The sequence below is a fragment of the Phodopus roborovskii genome, unplaced genomic scaffold, assembly GCF_943737965.1.
Source record: "Phodopus roborovskii unplaced genomic scaffold, PHOROB, whole genome shotgun sequence".
Lineage (NCBI taxonomy): Eukaryota > Metazoa > Chordata > Mammalia > Rodentia > Cricetidae > Phodopus > Phodopus roborovskii.
In genome coordinates, this window is record NW_026126598.1 from 3460696 (window position 1) to 3480500 (window position 19805).

General features: G+C 47.5%; 1 protein-coding gene across 1 annotated transcript in view; it reads right to left on the reverse strand.

Moving 5' to 3' along the window:
- Positions 1 to 8658: 8658 nt before the first annotated feature.
- Positions 8659 to 19805, reverse strand: part of Tmem132d (transmembrane protein 132D) — a 434330-nt gene continuing 423183 nt past the window's right edge. Inside the window, exons 6-9 of the mRNA XM_051204894.1 lie at positions 19580 to 19785; positions 16374 to 16647; positions 13911 to 14102; positions 8659 to 10171 (exon numbers count right to left, since the gene is read on the reverse strand). Coding sequence (XP_051060851.1) covers positions 8990 to 10171; positions 13911 to 14102; positions 16374 to 16647; positions 19580 to 19785 — 1854 coding nt within the window. The 3' untranslated portion in view covers positions 8659 to 8989. The remainder of the gene's footprint in view (positions 10172 to 13910; positions 14103 to 16373; positions 16648 to 19579; positions 19786 to 19805) is intronic.

Consider the following 19805-nt stretch of genomic DNA (forward strand, 5'->3'; position numbering starts at 1 on the left):
TGATCTAAAATTCAATCCAGCCATTAAGTTCTCCCCTGAATAGCCCTGCCCAGCTGGGTCTCTATCTATGCCTCTATGGAGGAGAGAGGAGAGAGGAGAGGGAAGAGGGAGAGGGATGGAGTGAGAGAGAGAGAGAGAGAGGGAGAGAGAGGTGGGGGAAGTTTCTCACTCAAGGTCTCTGAGCTGTCCCTTGGGACCCCACCAGGTTCCATGACTGTCTTCCCCATGGGAAATCAGAGGTGATAGCCTTGGCTAATGAAACCACTCTTGGAAACAGAGAGAAGCAGCCACAGGAAAGAGCTGTTGGTTTTGCTTCTTGTGGTGTCTGAAAAGAGACTGCTGTCAGGGTGTGTGGAAGGTGAGTGGGAGCCTCCCAGCCTGTCCCAAGCATCCACGGAAACCCATCTTGACAGGTTCCTGATGGTCAATGGGCTGTCTGGCTTTATCTCATAATGTTGTTCTTGGGTTTCTTCTTAGAAGATGCGAGCAAAGAATAGATGGTGTTTTCCACTCCAGAGCTTCTACCCACCACAGCAGGGCAAGAGTAAGAGCTGTTTGCCTTGCTGCTCACCTCTCTCCTTGGGTATAGTGGTCACCACCCTTTCTAAGGCTGAGGAGAGAACATCTATGGCAGAAGTGATGAGGTTCAAATTGGTTCCTGGCTAGTGGCCAGGAGCTATCGTTTCTCTGTAGACTTTTTTGAGCTACAGAGGTGGTCAAAGACTAGACAAGGCTGAGCCAGGCTCAGATATAGAGTCTGACACAAAGTTCCCAAGGGTCCTCCAGGTAAAAGCCTGAGGGTGACTGACTTTCTCACCTTAATACCTCTTCTTGTATCTACACCAGGAAGAGACTTTGACTAGTGATGGTGCCATGTTTGGTCATGAGTCATCTCTGTGAGGTGGCTTGCCCTGCTTGTGCACGCTGGAACAAAGGCACAGATTCACATCTGGGGCTTAGTTGAAGTCAAGGAGGAGAAGAAGGAAAATGGAAGAGGGAGGAGGAGGAAAAGAATATGAAGGGAGGGGAGGAGGAGGGATGAGGAGCGGGGAGGAGGGAGGAGAGAAAGGAGAAGAGAATGAAGAAAAAGGGAGAGGCAGGAGCGAGAAGAGGGGATAAGGAACATGGAGGGGGAAGAAAGAGAAGGAGGGAAGAGGAGGGAGGACACTTTGGACACGTAGATGAGTAAAGAATGTATTAACCGAGGTGGGATCCTCGGCAGAGTGCTGTTAGCCTGCCAAAAACATAGTATATGCTGGCATTTCTTAACCACTGATATGTTCTAAGGCTGCTCAGGCCAAGAGAGACACTTAGATTACAACGACACACAGCTCAGGAGGACTCGATGGCTTGTGCTGTCTTCCCAGCATGACTGCAGAAAATGCAAGAGCATTTTCAGAGGACTAGGGAGCCCAGGGGGGCTTCGCTAGCCATAGCTCTGCTCTGAGCAGCTGAAGCCCATCCAGGCTCCAGCCTGGATGGGCTGCCCAGCTCTGCCACTCTGAGACGGAGTATGCAGTGATGTGGGCTTCAGCCCCGCTGTTTCCAGACCTTAAGCTGTGTGGTGTGTCTAAAGTGGCCGCAGTAGGTGCATAGAGGTACCTGCTTCTCTAGAGCTATGAAGCTCCTCATCATGATAAAACCCATGCACCAAGGGCCAGATGGGGATGAAAGCCATTGGGAAGCTGGAGAAACGAAGCAGCCTTCTGGGGTCTGGGAGAGGAGGGGGGGAAGCCAGGCTGTTGCCCAGTGCTAGCACTAGCGCATACAGCCAAATCCCAGCTGGCTAATGAGTCTTCTCGAGCCAGTGGAGAAGGGCAGTCAAGTCCCATCATTCCTCATAATAAGAGTCACAATTAAGCCTCTGGGGATCTCTTCACTCTCAAGACAGTCTGCATCTTCTGCTCCTTCGGGCCAGGCCTGCATTGGCAGCCGGGTCAGGCCGATCCTTAAAGGGAAAAATAATAGAGTGTGGCATGAATCTGGCTCCTGGCTGCACACCTAAGTCCCCACTCTGACATGAGGATGCGCCCTGGGGAATCCAGCTGCATAATGAGCCAGCCGTGACTGATCAATAACTATGGTAACTGGGCCATGGTGGGTGCTGCCAAGGAAATAACCCACAAAGTGCCAGTGGTGAGCAAGAGGTCTGTGTTGTCAAGAAGAGGCCTATGGGAGCTCCTACGGGGACCAGGCACCTCCACATGGCGACTCAGGGGTCCATGTGTCAACACCCACATAGAGGCTCTACAAACTGGACTGTTCTCATAGGAAGTGACACCTGTCACCACTGCCCACAGCTGTTGCCCTGAACTAGTTAGGAAGCTCTATCTGTGCGGAAACCAAGGAAGTAAAAAGAGACCGTGTGTGTGGGGAGAAGGAGCTTTGGAGAGGGAGATAGGAGGACATGGATGCTGCAAAGGAGGGCATAGGAAAGGAACCCACCTTTATCTGGAGAAGGGGGAGGGAGGAGGGATGAATACCACTGAGGATGTAAGGACATTTGAAAAGCCTTAGGGAAATGTTATGTTTACTTGAAATACATATTTAATATATACCAGTAACTGTAGGTGCGTATCATGAATAATTTAAATTAAGTTATGCCATTTGGGGTATTCCACTTGCTCTTGCAAAGGACCAGAGTTCAGTTCCTGACACCCATGCTGAGCACTTCACAGCTGCCTGGAACTCCACTTCCCTGGGGCTCTTAAGCCTCTGTAGGTGCCTGTACCCAGCTGCACATTCCCAGGAAGCACTTGTAACCTCTGAGCCATCTCTTCAGCTCCTATGTACTGTTTAAAATCAGTTGTGTTAGAAGCATTTTGTTTTGTTTTGAGACAGGGTCACCCTTTGTAGCTCTGACTGTCACCATGTACAGCAGGCTGGTCTTGAACTCACACAGATCCTCCTGTCTGTGCCTCTCAAGTGCTGAGAATAATGACTTGTGCCATCATTACTTGTGGAAAGAAAACAAAAACAAACAAACAAACAAACAAACAAACAACAACAACAAAACACCTGGACTGGCGAGATGGCTCAGTGGTTAAAAGCACTGGCTGCTCTTCCAGAGGTCCTGGTTCAATTCCCAGCAACCACATGGTGGCTTGCACCCATCTGTAATGAGATCTGGTGCCCTCTTCTGGCCTGCAAGGATATATGCAGGCAGAACACTGTATACATAATAAATAAATAAATCTAAAAAAACTCCAATGATACAGCAATATAGGATTTATTCCTTCTCAAGAGGTATCTTTCTCTATGGAGTGGGTAGAATTGTGTCCTCCTCAAGAACCATCAAAACCCTAACCCACAGTGCCTGTGGAGACAGGGTTTTTACAGATGCAATGTAGGTAAGATGATATACTAGAGTGGACCATGCCTGCATCTTCATGAGAAGATGAAGGCCAGGCATGGCCAGGAGCTAACTGAGACCTGAGGAAGAACCTAGAGATGCTCTCATTTCAATTCCTACACTGTCGGGGAATGAATTTCTGTTGTTCTAGGTCATAGGGACAGAGGTTATTTTGTACAACAGTCCTGCCCTCCACATCCCCAGAAATGTACCCCTGTCATAGACACTCACACACACCAAAGCATAAGTCTTTTCACTTCTCTGCCCACAGCATCCTGCTAGAATCTCACATTTTCCCTATAGATATGTGTCCATTGAGCCTAACAAGGTCTTTTAAAGGGTCTCCACTGAGCCAAGTCAATCTTGTATCTGGATCTCTGGTCAGCAACCTTGTTCTTTCCCATCACCCAGAATGCTCCTTTGATGTCAAGTGGCTGCTGGCCTGGAGGATATTCCTCTCCTGAGAAAGCATCCCTGGTCCACACATTCTTACTAAATGTTTTGCTGCTGGAAAAGGAATAAGCAAGGTGGAAAGGAGCTAATGAGGACTTTTGGGGAGGTGTCAAATGGCTGGGGAGCTCACAGTTGTGAGCTTTCCCAGAGGGAAACAAACACACATTTACTGATTCGCACTCCCAGGTTGCCCTTGCACAGCCTTATTTGCAAAGTGGGTGTGAAACAAAGAAAAGAGGGTGAAGAAACCTTTGGGGGCTGAGACATTCCTGGAAACCCCAAAGGACTGCCTGAGACTGAGCCCCAAACCCAAGCCAGTCCTACTAATTTCTTCTAGAACCTTTGGTCCCCATATTGGTGACATGGGTAGAACTACAAATTTCATAAGGGAAGGATTTCATCTCAGTGCTGGAATGTGACCTTATTTCAAAGCAAAGTGCCTGTACCTGTACTCAGTAACTGAAGGCACACTGGACTAGGTAAGACCCACTCATTTAGGCAGGTTTCTTCATAAGGACCTTTGGCCACACTGAGAGAGACCTAAAATGGAGACAGACGCAGATAGAGGGTGGTGTTTTAGGAGAGGGGTTCTGAGGATCAAATTCAGGGCCTTGTACATGCCAGACAAGTGTTCTGCCACTGAGCCACACTCCAGCCCCAAGGAACTGTTTCTGAGAGCAGAGGACATCAAAGACTACCAACAAACCACAGAAGCCAAGGAATATCCTCCTGCCTTAAAACTCCAAGTCGAGTGGACTCCAACAGTGCTTTGACCTCAGAACTCTGCCCTCCAGAGATGAGAGGCAGTGTAGTGTTCAAGGCATTGATTTATAAAATCCTTACATCTGGAAGCTAGAAGAGACCTGGGAGGCAAAGAGCCAGCATGGCCTTCTGGATGTGATGCTGAGGAGACATAAATGGCAGTTTCATGGATGGTATTCCCAATGCCCAATGTGTAGGAAGCTCTCTGCTGGGTGGTAAAATGAGCACATGGGTCAGGTATGAGTGAGAAGGCATGACTTTCTTACACTTGCAAGATACCTGTTTGGGGTTTTCTGTTCATCCAGCCTTTGAGTTGTTGCTCAGATTCTAGGTGGGTAGATCATGTCAAAATGTGTCCCTTAGGTTGTTGTGTTCTTTGTGGGTGTGTGCTTGTATGGGTGCACCTGTTTGTGTAGGCACATGTATGTATATGGACATGCACACATGGGTGTATGCATGTGGGGAGGTCAGAGTTCAACTGTGGATGTCGTTACTCGTCTGCTGTTAACCTTGATATTCTTGCCATTTATTTTGTTATCTGTGTGAGTGTTTTGCCTGCATATATGTGCAGCATGTCCATGCCTTGTGGGTGCAGAGGCCAGAAGAGGGTATTGGATCTCCTGGAGCTAAAGTTACACGAGGTTGTGAGTCACTTTGTGGGTGGTGGGAACAAAACTTGGGTCCTTTGTAAGAAAAGCAAGCAGTCTTAACCACTGAGCCATTGCTCCAGCCTCAACTTCATAATTTTAAAAATGTTTTATTTATTATTATATTATTATTATTACTGTGTGTGTGTGTGTGTGTACATGTATGTGATGGGATGTGTATGGAGGCCAGAGGACAACTTCATGAAGTTTATTCTCTTCTTCCACCTTCATGTGGGCTCCAAGGTTGAACTCGGATCACTGGGCTTGTGCAGCAAGCTCCTCCAGGTGCTGAGCCATTTTCCAGGCCTCAGCCTGGTTTTTGAAACAGAGTCCCTCACTGTGACTTGGGCCTCACTGATCTCCACTTCCCCAGCACAGGGATGCACGCCCAGCTTTTTGATGTGGGTGTGGAGGATCACATTCAGGCCTTCTTTCTTGTGCCCCAGGTATTTCACTGCACTTTACTGAGCCGCCATCTCCGTGGCCTTACAATGTGTTCTTTGGTCACTCTGTCTTTGCTGGGGACATTCAGAAGAGACTGGTCTTCCTCGCAGTAGCATCCTTTACTAACTGTCTTAAAAAACACACAGCTTCTTTCTCTGTTGTTTTCACCATCTAGGATGGAGATGGCTTCAAGAATTGTTTCTTTGTAGGGAGATGTGGGCAGGTGGAATTGATGCTCTGTTCCAAGCACACTTGGGGGGGGGGTCAGAGGTTTCTGCACTTGCCATTCCTCTATCCATACTGACTATGTCCTTTCGCACGGTGTCTGCATTTGTAAGGAACAGTAGAACCTGGATATTTTTAGGCAAAAGGGACAGGATTTTAAATATTGTTTCATCTTTTCTTCTGCTACTTTTTGCTTTCCTTTTTGTGAAACTTATGGCTATCCTCAAATGATTTTATCTTTGCTAATCTCTGTCCCCAAATGTAAGTAAGGTCTTCGAGAGTGGCATGTGTCTCTCTAGCACCATCCTATTGGCAGAGTAGTTGCTCCATAAACGGTGGAATGGCTAGCACTCATCACTGTGTGTGCACTCCCAGAGCTCTGCTATCTTCTTTCCTATGAAGAACCACGCTGGGGACACGGTGAATAAAGTCTGAATCTCAAGGTCAGCGGGTGTGTGTGTTCCTGCATTGGGAACACTGGGCATCATTCTAAGTTGCTCTCCATGGCAATTTTTGAGGCAGGATCTCTCGGTGAACCTGGGGCTCATAGATTCAACTAGGCTGCCTGGCCAGTGAATTCAAGGAATCCTTTGCCTCTGCCTCCCCCCCACCAAACTGGGCTTACAGACTGCTCCCCCCATGTGTTTAGCTTTTCATATGGATTCTGGAGATCTGAATCTCCTCTACCAAGGTCAATTTTGAATACAGCTGGGTGTAAATATCTAGGAGACCCAAGGAAAGGACAGAGTGCCCTCATTGCTCCAGCACAGAGGGAGGCTGGGCCAAGCGCCTGCCTCTGAGGCTTCCATCTACCATCTGTCAACAGGCTTTTAGGAGAGAATTACATGTGTGATTTATTTTCAAATCCTTTCAGGTCCTGAAGGAGAGACACTCAGCACACGGTACACTTTGTCATCATGTGTCAACATCCCCTCGATGCCTGGAGCAGCATTACAGGATGTCGGGATGTAATTGGATTGCACTGGATCCTTAATCTACATTTTCATTTACCAAATGCCATAGCGTTGGGAGAGCCATTTGCCATTGATGCTGGGGCCCTGGGATGGGGGTCGGGTGGGGAGGAGGGGGGGTCATCGTGTAGAAAGACAAAGGCCAGCCATAAAGCCACAGAGTGCATGTTTTATATTTACAGTCAGTAAGTTTATAAATATATATTACATTCTTACAATCTACAATACATTCTACACGTGGAGGGATTTGAGGACTGTCTGCTGCAGTATTCAAGGAAATGTCACTCTGGTAAGAATGGAAAGAAATCAGAAAGGAGGCAATGAAAGCAACGGATTACGGTGGTAAAGGGGTTTCATCACCCACCCAAACAAGGGGAGTCCACTGGGAGACAGGAGCCAGTGGCTTGCTGGCTGTCAAAACAGAAGGATTAGCACCACAATCAGAGGGGAGGGGCCTCAGCGGGAGGGGACTCACAGTCCTCTAGGGAGAGTCTCTTATTTGGTGGGGATAAAAATAATAGGAGGAAGAGGAGGGTGGTAAGGAAAGAGACAAGGTGATAAAGACAGAAAGTAAAGGGAAAGGAAATTGAGGAAATAGGTTCAGGGCAGACAGAAAGACCCAGAAAATGGAGAAAAAAGTTGGAGAGAGGTCTGAAGAGCAGGAGAAGGGAAATGGATCGTGGTAGAAATACACAGAGAGACCAGCCTCCTTCATCCTTCAAGGTCATGGCTACTTTTCAGCCCACCATCCTCCCTTCACAGTGAGCCGGGGATTGGGGTAGGGATCCCCTGATCAGCCTCCCTCTCCATCTTCAGAGGCTCAGCTCTGAAGGACCTTAGAGACATTGACCAATCATTCAGATTTTCAGGGCTGACTTTGGGTCCAAGTGCTTACAATAGTATGTACCTACACACATGCATCCACACACACACACACACACACACACACACACACACACACACACACACACCCTTCATCTCTCTCATGCTGTCCAAGCATGCACAAGCCTACTTTCCTTACACATACCTCTTACAGCTCAGAACAGACTACCTACTCTGAACAGATAGATTTGTCTTAATACCCTGGTGGAGAAGTCTTAGACAAGAGACCCAACATGAGTGGCTGCAGACCCACTCCCAAAACAACCCCCAATGGTTTCTAGGAAAGCAGGGAGAGGGTGAGGAATTCACCCTGAGTCCTGCTTATACTCTGGAGACCAGACTCTTCAGAAGGTCTCAAGGACCTTCTGTATGGAATGTCACCTGAGGTTGACACAAAGCACAGGGGAAAGAGAGGCAGGGAGAAAATTCTGAAAATTTTATCCTCTCTTCCTCTCTCACGAACAACCAACAATGGCTGCAGTAAGGGTGTCAGTGGAGTGGAGAGATCAAGTTCAAACATGGTGAACTTGCTAAAGGAGGCACATGGTTTGTGCCCAGTATCCTATAGGCAGGAGGCTTCTCGGGGTTGTTCTATATGGTGTGTGTGTGTGTGTGTGTGTGTGTTTCTTGGCATGTAGTTACAAAGATATTTGTGGGCCACTCATCTACCCATTTTCTTTTTGCCCTGCTAATCTCCGCCTTGGCCTGTCAATAATCCCTGGCCAACTTTGACCCCATCTTTGGGAACTACAGTTCACTACCCTGCTTCCTGCAGCCAGCTTCAGCGCTAGGCTCTGCCTGTGAGCACACTCATAGCCAGCCCCACTGTTCCACTCAGATGGCATACTTCTACCCACTGATCCAGCATGCTCAACCCGAGCCTTGCTTTTTTATTTTCATGGTCTGAAATATTGACTCTCTCAAAGCAGCGTGGATCTCACCCCAAACCAAATTGCTTAGGTTAAAGGGAGAGAATTCTTCCCTGTGGACCCTCAAACACACCTCTTTGTTCCAGCTTTGAAAACATGTTGCCATGCACAATAAACCTCTTAAGTTGAACCAAAACATTGTGCACAATAGCATATGTGTGGGTACCAACTCTGGGCTTCCCCAGCTAAGAGGGATCACTTCCCAAGGCTCCATGGACAGTATCACCCTGATGGTGTCCTCTTGTCTCATTTCTCCCTTGGCTGCATGTTCCCATACCCGGGTGGGTTAAAGGCTGAAAGGTAGTAACAACATTTGTGTCTGTGTTACACGTGCTCATGTAGCCTCTCCATGCAACTGTGAGGTTCCGGGCATTCCCCGGGGTCCAGAGCCTGGCAGACCCACTTAATGTCATCCTCATTACTCAACATCATGGTGTTCCCAGCAGAACACCCATCATCTGAGGAGATGGCAGAGAATGTGGAGAATGTCACTCTTTTCCTTTTGGAGGTAGGGGATGTGGGGGGTTCACTCTTCTGTTCTTTCTCATCTGTGAGTATGGCTCCCGCAGACCTGAACAGCTGTCCATTGATGCTGCTCTGGGAGTTTGAGCTGAGAAGAAGTTTGCTCTCTTCGAAGTCCAGACCCCTGTCAATGGCAGTGATCTGCTCCTCTTGGGAGGAGGCGAAGTTCATGTGGTTCCCCAACAGCTCTGTCCGGTTGCTCAGCCCAACCCAATCATGAGAGTGACTCAGACCTTCTTGCTCCTCAAAGGGAACCTGTTTGTGCCTGTACTTCAGGGCAAAGGTCACACAGTTAATTAAGAACACCAAGATAGCCAGGCAGAAGACACCCAGCAAAGCATACATCCCAATTTCCAGGTCACTCAAGCCCTTGGCTGTCTGATCGGGGTCATGCTCCTCAGTGCCTGTGTTGCTCCTGGGGAGGTCCACTTGGTCCGGGAAGCTGGTGAGGTCTGTGGCCATGGTCTGTGAGAAGATGATGTCATCTAACAGGCTTTCCTGGCCTTCCTTTTTCTGGAAGGTTGGCCTCTTTGTTGTACTGCCCCATCCCTCCATGAGCCCCATGGATGAGCTGCTGTAGTATGGCCCTTCGGGGCTCCCCCATTCCTGCAAAGGCTTTTTGGATCTCCTATCACTGATATTCTCCACGTGAAGCCCGGCCCCAAGGTGTCCACTCTCACTGCTGTTGGGGTTCCCATCATTTTGTCCAAATTTAACTTTGATGTTGGCGGTTCCCACGGCCAGCACGCTCTTCCTCTTAGATTTCTGGCAAGATTCACTGATCAGCATCTCCACCTTCACCAGAGCCCCCTGTCCTTCGTTTTCTGCAGCGATGATAGGCCACTTGAATTTGGGGTCCTGGAGAATGGAGACAACCTTCTCATCCAAGGACGTGGCCATCAGGGAGAAATCCTTTTCATCATAAATGTCCAATGGTGTGACAGAACCGTCGCTGAACTGTACCCAGCAGCTGATGGCTGCTTCCTGTGGAACAAGAGAAATGGGTTAACACATGCCAAGAGGCTCAGCAAACAGACACAGGTGAAATTTTCCCGTCACTTCAAGGAAAGGCCAGTTAGGCAATGTAGAGAAAGCCATAAGAAGCTCTAGCATAGAACATGTCGCGATGTGAATTCCTATAAAGAACCAAAGTGGGGTGGGGCAGATGGGAGCAGATTAAGCCTTCCAAAATAAAATTGGCCTCTGAGGCTAGGGACATAGCTCCATTGGTGGAGCGCTTGCCTAGAAAGCCTTGGGCTCCATCCCTAGCTCCATAGTCATCCAGGTACAGTGGAAACAACTCTTAATTTCAGCACTCGGGAAATGGAGGCAGTGTATAGGAGTTCAAGGTCGTCTTTGACTATGTAATGAGTTCTGGGTACCCTCATCTCAAAATAAATTAAGATTGTCTTATTTTCTGATCTGTTAGAAGACAAACAGGTTCAGAGACTCCCTAGGATCTCTGTCTGCACAATTTTAAATAGCTTGTCAAACAGTATGGCTGGCAAGCGGGCTCCTTCATGAGAGTCATAGGTGTAAATTAAATGTGATACCATGCCATCTGACACCATCCTAGCATCCAGTTACACTGTCACACAGAACACAGATTGAGGACATTGATCCAGACTGGAAGAGAAACACCTCAGGGCTACTGTGGGGCATGGTTTCATTGGCTCTACCTTCTCTGGGATACAATTAGCTTGAGCTCACATGGAGACAAAGCCTTGGCCTAAGGTAGATGTGAAAAGAGCCAGAGAGTAGACCTTGCCTCTAATTCCCCCACACTTTATTTCAACCAATGGGCAGAAACTTTGCGATACAAAGGTAGCCTACAGCCAAAGTCCCTGTGTGTCTGCACCTCTTGCTTTCTGTATTTTGTGTTTAGACATCTTTATTCATTTGTAGTATGGGCCAGTGGCATCATTGATGTCTTCATTCTATGTAAAGCCTTTGATCTTGGCTATGTCAGTGGATGGGCACTGCTTTGTTCTCCTCCAGTTTCTGGAAAGCCTAATCTACCCCAAGCCTGTCTCTATCTCTTAGGACCTACAAGTTCAAGCCCAGCCTGGGGAACAGTTCCTAGAGACCTATGCATAACCTGCTGGCCTCAACTAGTTAGAAGTCAGACTGCCATGACAGCCCTTGAGCTGAGCATCACTGAGTGGGGTCATGCTCTCCTCTTCTCTAAGAAGAAAGACAGACTCAACATTAGCACAAAAGATGAATGGTTGGAACTTAAGTAAAACTGGGTAGTAAGGCCTCCTTTGGGGGCTACCATGATAGCTCACAAACAAGCGAAGGTATGAGTGTGGTAATTATGCACAGTAAGATTTTTTTAAAATGACACAGTCTCAGGGAAGGGAGAGTGGGAACCAGATGACTTGGGTCTCCCCAGCCAGGATCTGAGAGTTCCCCAGTCCTTTATTCCATTTCCTACTGTTGACTGGGCTTTTTTCTTCCCCCATCTAACAGCCGTCACTAGGGACTGGAGTAGGTGTACCTTCCTTTTGTTAGATGTTGGCTTAAACCAGCCACTACATGGGAAATTGGCCAGGATGCAGTGTGAAAGCCACAGGACCCAGCACCGATCCCACAGCTTGCTCTGTTGTGCCAGGAAATCTCTGCAGGGGATGTGTATGGACCACTGGCTTTTTGAAGTTGTCAGGTCAGTGCCAAGCTGCATAAGGGGACTAAGGGCCATGCAGCCTACCCCAGAGCTAGCCTTAGGGGAGCAGGTGACACTCTGCATGTCAGGGATGGATTAGCTTTATTCTGGCGGTGTCTTATCACTTTTTAATTTTTAACTGGCTGCAGTCTGATTTTATCATCCACTGAGCCAGGAAGAAAGCTCATCTCTTGCCCTTCCTATCTGTACTTTGCAGGCTGCCCTCCATCCTTCTAGACAAAAGGAGGCTTGATTTTTGCCAAGAATTCATATCTGTCACTAGGAACATCAATTCTCCAATGTTTTCTAATCCAAACTACCCCACATAAGACTGTGCTATTAGCGCTCAATGATTGGCTAACACCCTAGAGGGGAACTTGAGGTGCAGGGCCAGCTGGGAGATGGAAGGCTGGGTGTGGTGAGTTGGGTTGTCTTCTTCCTGCTGCAGGCGTAGTCAGTCTGCTGCTGCCCAGAGCTGTGAGGGAGGCTGAGTCTGGCAAATCTCCCTACTGTGGTGGAAGAAGGGCTTCTGATAGCTAGGGAGGCTTCCAGATAAGTCTCTCTGTGTGTCAGATGAATATGAACCCATGCAGAGATGACTGATCGCTGTCTTCTATTGTAAAGTTCACCTCATTCTTTATGTTCCATCTAAGATATAACATCTGTCCACCTCCAAAGAGGAAGGTAAGAATATTCCCTCTGCAGATCTACTGTATATAAACCACTGACTCTCTCTCTCTCTCTCTCTCTCACACACACACACACACACAGCATACAGCTGCCTACATTGGAATATACACAAACACAATGCCCACATGACACAAACAGTACATACTAATACACATACATACACAGAGCACACAAACTCCCACAGACACATGCACATACATGCACACAAAACAGGACACACACACAAGATTCACACATATATACACCTAGCACACAGTATGCTCATACAGGCACATAGACATGCACATTGGCACAGGTACAACACAAACATGTACATAATAGACAATGTAATACACATATACCCACATGCAGATGTATGCATGAGCACATATAAGACACACAGACTGGCATATCTGCAAACATATGTCCATGTTGGTTGAACTTTTGTCAATCTGACATAAGCAAGAGTCATCTGGGAAGAAGAAACTTCAATTGAGAAAATGTCTCCATTAAATACAGTTGCAGGCAAGTCTTAGGGCCATTTCCTTGATTAATGATTGATGTGGGATAGCCTAGCTCACTGTGGGTAGTGCCACCTCTGGGAAGGTGGTCCTCAATGTGTAAGACAGCAGGCTGAGCAAGCCATGAAAAGCAAGCCAGTAAGCAGAATTCCTCCATGGCCTCTGCTTTGAATTCTTGCCCTGGCTTTCCTTAGTGATTGACTGTGAGCTGTCAGCCAAACAAACCCTTCCCTCTGCAAGTTGCTTTGAGATACAGTGTTTAATCACAGCAAAAGAGACCTAAGACACACCCACATACATAACAAAAATGTATAATGCAGCTTGTGGGGACACTGGCTTCAAATAAAGAGCAAAGGAGGATATGACCATCAGTTCCCTTCTTCTAGATCAGCCTCCTGCAGCCTGGCTGCAGGCTATAGCAATCCTCAGTCTGCCCAAGCCTCCACCTCCCTCTCACTGCTGGGTGAGACTGGCATGCCAATTAGGAAGGGCTACTTGGACCCTCCCAGATCCCCACCCCAGCAAGGTAGAGTGGGTAGGTGAGCATCCTGTTGTAGTGCTTGCCCATCTATTTCAGGGAGCTAGGAGGCAAGAGGCTTCGCAATCACATGTTAGTAGCTCCTTTGCAGTCAAGAAACACAGGACATGTGATGTCTGTTTGGAGAATGTGAGTCCAAACATGTATGTATGAGCCTCCATTTGCCATGGGGGTCTCACAAGGGGACACTCACCTGGTGTGAAGTCTACTTAATGTGATCCCTCTGGTATATGCTGACCTCCGCTGGTGTGTGCCAACCTCACCTAGTGTGGGCTGACCTCACCTGAGGTAAGACTCAGCTGACATGTGTCTTGAGCGCCACCTCCTTACCTGTTTGGGCCTCTGCAGAAGTTCCTGAGCCACTGCAGTGGCAAAAATGGCTCTGTTGCTCCCGGGGCTGAGTTGCAGGGACAGTGAAAGGCCCGTTACCAGCTGGACCCCCAGGTCTGAGATGGTCACCTTCTCATCCAGCACAGTGATGGTCTTTTCGGCGAGGATGGCATCCGACAGAGGGGACAGGATCTGAAGGGCAGAAGCAACATGACAAAGGGAGGCTCTCTGTGGTCACAGCACATCATCCATCACATGCCATGAGTGAAGGCATGCATGGACCAAGAGAGAAAAGGAGCCCACATGAGCCCATTGGAGCAGAAGCAGCTTTCCTCTAAAACTAAGCCTTGACTATGGGAATGCAATGATGCGAGGCACTTCTGCACAACAGCATGGGGCAGATATGAGGGACGTGCAGAGGGATGCCCATAGACCAACTCTGGTTGTCATGGTGACCCACTCTTCTCCTCAGCAAGAGGAATTAATGTCATGGGCTTCTTCTGAGTGTGGACACACTGTTCGTCATTTCTGCTATTTACCAGTGCATCTTTATTTAAAATCATTCAACGTCCAAAAAGCCTTCACAGCCTCCAGAGAACCATGACTTGGCACCCTAACTGTTATTTATTTTTGTAGCACATGCAAAAGTCAGCACACAACTAGAAAGTAGGGGCTTCTTGGGGCTGGACAGATGACTCAGTGGCTAAGAGCACTAGCTTCTCTCGCAGAGGACCTGGGTTCAGTTTCCAGCACCCACATGGTTGATTGCAACCACCTATAGCTCCAGTTCCAGGGGATATGACACCCTGTTTCTTGGCCCCTGTGGTCACCAGGCATGTATGTGATGCACAGATATAAATGCAGGTAAAATACTCATACACATATAAATAAATAAATAAATAAATAAATAAATAAATAAATAAGGCTTTCTGATTCAAATACCATTTACTCTATCCTGGGATCTTCCTTTCCATAGTTTGAGAACTTGTGTGTGTGTGTGTGGTGTGTGTGTGTGTGTGTGTGTGTGAGAGAGAGAGAGAGAGAGAGAGAGAGAGAGAGAAAGAGAAACAGGACTCACTGTCTAACCCTAGCTGGCTTAGAACTTCCTATATAGATCTCACAGAGATCTCCTCTACTTCCCTAGTGCTGGGGTTAAAGGCTTGCACCAGCACATCCAGCTTTGGGAGAAACTCTGCACCATGAGATCCAGTGGCATCTTGAAATCTTGTCTAACCTCACATGACACCCACCCACACCCACACTGACTCTCCTGCTGAGTTCAGCCTGGTCTTGATTTCCTCTGCATATCTCTGGGGACCAGGGAACAGCTCCCCAGCCCAGCCCAGCTTTTAAAGGACAAAGAGATGACTTCCCCCACTTTCTGTGCATTCTCAGCCCCCTAGGAGAATTAGGTCTGCTCCCTTGTCCACCTGCTCTTTTGACCTTCGAGTTTCAGGGCATCATTTCACAGGATCTCCAAAGCTCACATTCCACCCAACCATCACCTTTGGTTTATCTGTCTCTGGCCATTCAAATGGCAGTGAGCACGAGATGAAAGTCCCCAGAAGGAAGTGAATGAGCAAATTTATCACTCAGTGGATCTGGGTGAAATGGTCTCTATGTTCTCTGCCTAGGAAGGGGGTCCTTTTCCTCCTTGCTAACATACAATTCCTTTCTGGACTTGAATTGCCTTTCAAAGTGAAGTTTAAAGCCAAACCGTTATCTAGGTCCAGGCTCCCAGGTGTTGACATTGTCTTTCAACTTTCTTCTTAGTTGTTTGATAAAAGCAACATTAAATTTAAAAATTTTCACTTGTTATTATTGCATATATATATGTGTGTATGTGTGTGTGTGTGTGTGTGTGTGTGTGTGTGTGTGGACAACTCAGGAGGAGTGATAACTCTATCATTAATTCTGTTTTAAATTTATTTTTAGTTTATAATAACTTTCTGAGATTACAATATAATTACATCATTTCTTCCTTCCCCTTTCTCCTTCCAAACCCTTCCATGTTGCTTTTCCTGCTTTACTGAGATAGAAGGTTCAGGTGCCCATGGTCAGTTTGGAGGAGCTGGCCAGGCCTGTGATCCAGGCAGGGTGAACTTCTCCCTAGGATTTTGCTTCTCAATCCAGTAAGACCTGCCATGGCTTTGGGGTCATGACCAAGAAGAGTTGGAGCCCTGTATCTTCCATGTACTGTGTTAGGGTTTTGCTTCTCAAGATGGTAAGGCCTGCCATAGCTTAGGAGACATGACCAAGAAGAGATGGAGGGAGCCCTGTGTTTCTCATGTATTGTGTGAGGGTTGTCAGGGTCCTTGTTGTATATCACACTCAAACTGTGCATATTGTGATTTCATTCAAGCAAGCCTTAGGAGACTCTGTTCTGAGCAATGGCAGACAGACAAGTGATCCCTGCCAGAGTGGTGGAACAGAAATCCCTACCCAACTCTGCAGATGCCTCACCTGGATCGTGGTCATGCCCAGCTCCTGGCCAGTCAGGATCTGCCCTCCTTGCAGCTTTGCAATCCTGGGTTCCTCCACCTGCATGAAGTCAGTTATCAGCTCTGTGATGTCCACCTGCCAATCAGAGCCCAGCAGGTAGGCCAGGTGGCCCCCGGGATCAGGCGCCTCAGCCACAAACTGGGTCAAGACTCGCACCATGGCATGCTGGTACTGGAGGGTGCAGCCTCGGCCCTTCTTCTCATCATCATCTTCCTCCTCACTGTCCCGAGCTGGCCTGTCAAAAGATATTTATTTGTTGGTGCAACTGTTGGGGGCCCCATGAGTCTAATTCCAAACAGTGTAGCTTGCTTAAGGCTCAGACAACACACAGGAGATTCAGGGTGTTTAACCATTGGTGTGATAAGAGCTCTGAATGGACAGAATGGAGTAGTATGGCAGGAGGTTAAGATCTTCCCAAAGATCCCCCACTTCCTGGTATTTACTCATCTAGCACAGATGGTGTGTTTTATAGCTCTATTCAAAGGTGATTGGATAGTCCCTCCCATCATTAAACTTTTTTTTTTTTTTTTTTTTTTTTTTTTTTTTGAGACAGGGTTTCTCTGTAGCTTTGGAGTCTGTCCTGGAACTCACTCTGTAGACCAAGCTAGCCTCAAACTCACTGAGATCTTCCTACCTCTGCCTCCTAAGTAATGGGATTAAAGGTGTGTGTCACCACCACCCAGCTTCATTAACATTATATTAACCTATCTTAATGATGTATAATAATGGGTTTCATTATGACATTTTCATATATGTACATGATGTATTTTGATCATATTCATCCCCATCATTTCCCCGTCTCCTCCCCTCCCACTCTTACTGATCCCTTTCTTTTACTAAGCACCCCTTGGACTTTTGTGTCCTTTGTTGTTTTCGGGGCTGAACCAAGGAGTTTCGCTAGGATTGCTTAGAGGGACAAGTGTGAGAGGTTATATACAGGAGTTTGGGCACATTACCCATGTCTGAACCACTGAAGACAATGTCTCTCCCTCTCCAGCAACCATTACCTGCCAATAGATATCAAGGGTCGAAGGCTCCTTGAAGATTTACACTCAGTAGATGCTTGCTGGGCAGAAGAGTTCTCAAGACCTTTTGTTCTTTTCTTAACACAATGTCCCACTATGTAGCCCAGATGGCAACTCTCTTGCCTCAGCTTCCCAAGTTCTGGAATTACACCATCATGCCTGGCTACATGATTGGGTTTAAAGATAGTGGCATTAGTGTAGCTTGTATTCTTCTATGGATTCTGTCCCTGGCTCTCTCTGATGAAACAAGATGCTGTGTTCTGAGATGCCCTATGGAGACATCCGCTGGGTAGGTACCTGGTCTACTGATCAGCAGCTAGAGAGGAGCTGGGCCTTATGGACAATGCCTGAGTGAGTCTTCTCTGCAGGAGCCTCCAGATGGGGCACCGGCCTCACTGGTGGAGTTCCTTAAGCCTCACCTGTCTGCTCCCGTACAGAATCTGAGAGACTATGCACATAGTTCTTCAAGCCACACTGAGTTTTAGATTAAAGTCCTGCATCAGACGGTGTTCTGATTTCCTTTCCATTGCTTTGATAAAATACTCTGACTGAAAGCAACTTGGGGAGGAAAGGGTTTATTTGGCTCACACTTCCATTTGGTAAACTCATCCATGAGGGAAGTTGGGGCAGGAACTCAAACAACAACTTGAAGGTAAGAACCATGGAGAATGCCATTTCTGGCTTTATGACTTATGCTTGTTTAGCTTTCTTCTATAGCCCACAACCACTTGTCTAGTAGATGGTTTTACCCAAATTGTTAATTTGACACAGCCAAGAGTGGAAAATCTCTATTGAGGAATTGCCTAGATTGGGTCAGTCTATGTATGTATGTATGTATGTATGTATGTATGTATGTAGAGAATTGTCTTAATTATTAATTGATGCACCACTTAGGCCAACCAGGATACCCATAAATATGTAGTTAATCTGACAGGATTGTGACGACTGGCAAAGTCCTTTAAGCCAACACCCAGAAGATGTGAATGTTTACCTTGAGGTTAGTGAGGTGGCATAATCAAGGCAGATGGGGACAGGTGGCTTCAAACAAACAGATATATCTCACTGTCTGATACCTTGTATACACTGGCCCATTCCCATTACCATCTCAGCCTCCATTCACATATCAGCTGCCCACTTCTCAGAAGGCTCATAGCCCTACGTAAATCCATCAGATATGGCAATATTGAAGCAAGCATGCACCAGACTTGGACAGTTTTCTGCCTGCAGCAGCAGCAACAGCAGCAGCAATATCCACTCCACCATCTAGCCCAGCCTCTGGAAACCCAGTTCTCAAGACAAGTCTGTCCAAGAACCATCTTCCCACTGTCCAGGGCACCAACTTCCTCCTCAAGCTATATCCCCTTCCAGATGTCACAAGACTGGAGGTGTGGACATCAAAGGTGAAGACTATCAAGGTCCTCCCAGTGACAACCAATTTCCCACCCTCCGCTACATCACAGCTCATAGAAGTCTTTCCTTATGTGATGGCATATACTTATTATTCAGACATTGAAATGTCTCTAGTGAATGAATGTGTATGCATAGATGTCCCTGAAGTGATGGACAGAAAAGAAAGGCTGAACTTCTGTGACTCTACCTCTCTGGGCCTCATCTGGATTTCTGATGGATGACAGGAGGCTTACGTCTCTACCAAATTCCACCCAAGTTTGCCAAAGGTACAATGCGGCAGACACGCTTCAGACTTCTTACCAGGGCCTTGGGCTCAGAGCTTCTGCCCTGGGGTGTGGAACAATCTGCTGCTTGCTTCTTCCCAAGGTCAGTCAGTTCTCTTCTTATCCCAAACCTCATTCATGTGACTCCCTCCCTAAGCTCATCTTTCTCTAGCTGGAGGCTCATGGCTGGAGTCCAGTTGCCCACATGGCTGGTTCCAGGCACTTGGTCCAGTAAGTGACCATGTGAATGCTTGCATCTGCTCTTGCTCTTGCCTAGACAGGTGGTTAGCCACCTGTGTGCTTCCCTCCTCAGCCCGAGGAGGGAATACACACACACACACACACACACACAGAGAGAGAGAGAGAGAGAGAGAGAGAGAGAGAGAGAGAGAGAGAGGGAGAGAGAGAGGGAGAGGGAGAGAGAAGGAGAAGGAGAGGAAGAGATACACACATGCTCATACACACCTACCTTTTGTTGGAGATAACAGGGACCCTCCAGCCCTTGATCTGGTTCAGCTCCATGTCTGAAACCTCAATCTGCAGGGGTAGCCGTGGCACCCACACTGTCATCTCCAGGGGGCTGCTCAGGTGCTGGTAGGTGAAGCTGACGGCCACGTTCACCTTGCCCTTCATTTCCTTCCCATTGACAAAGACATAGTCACATCTGTCAGAAACCTGGTTGGGAGGAGGGAGAG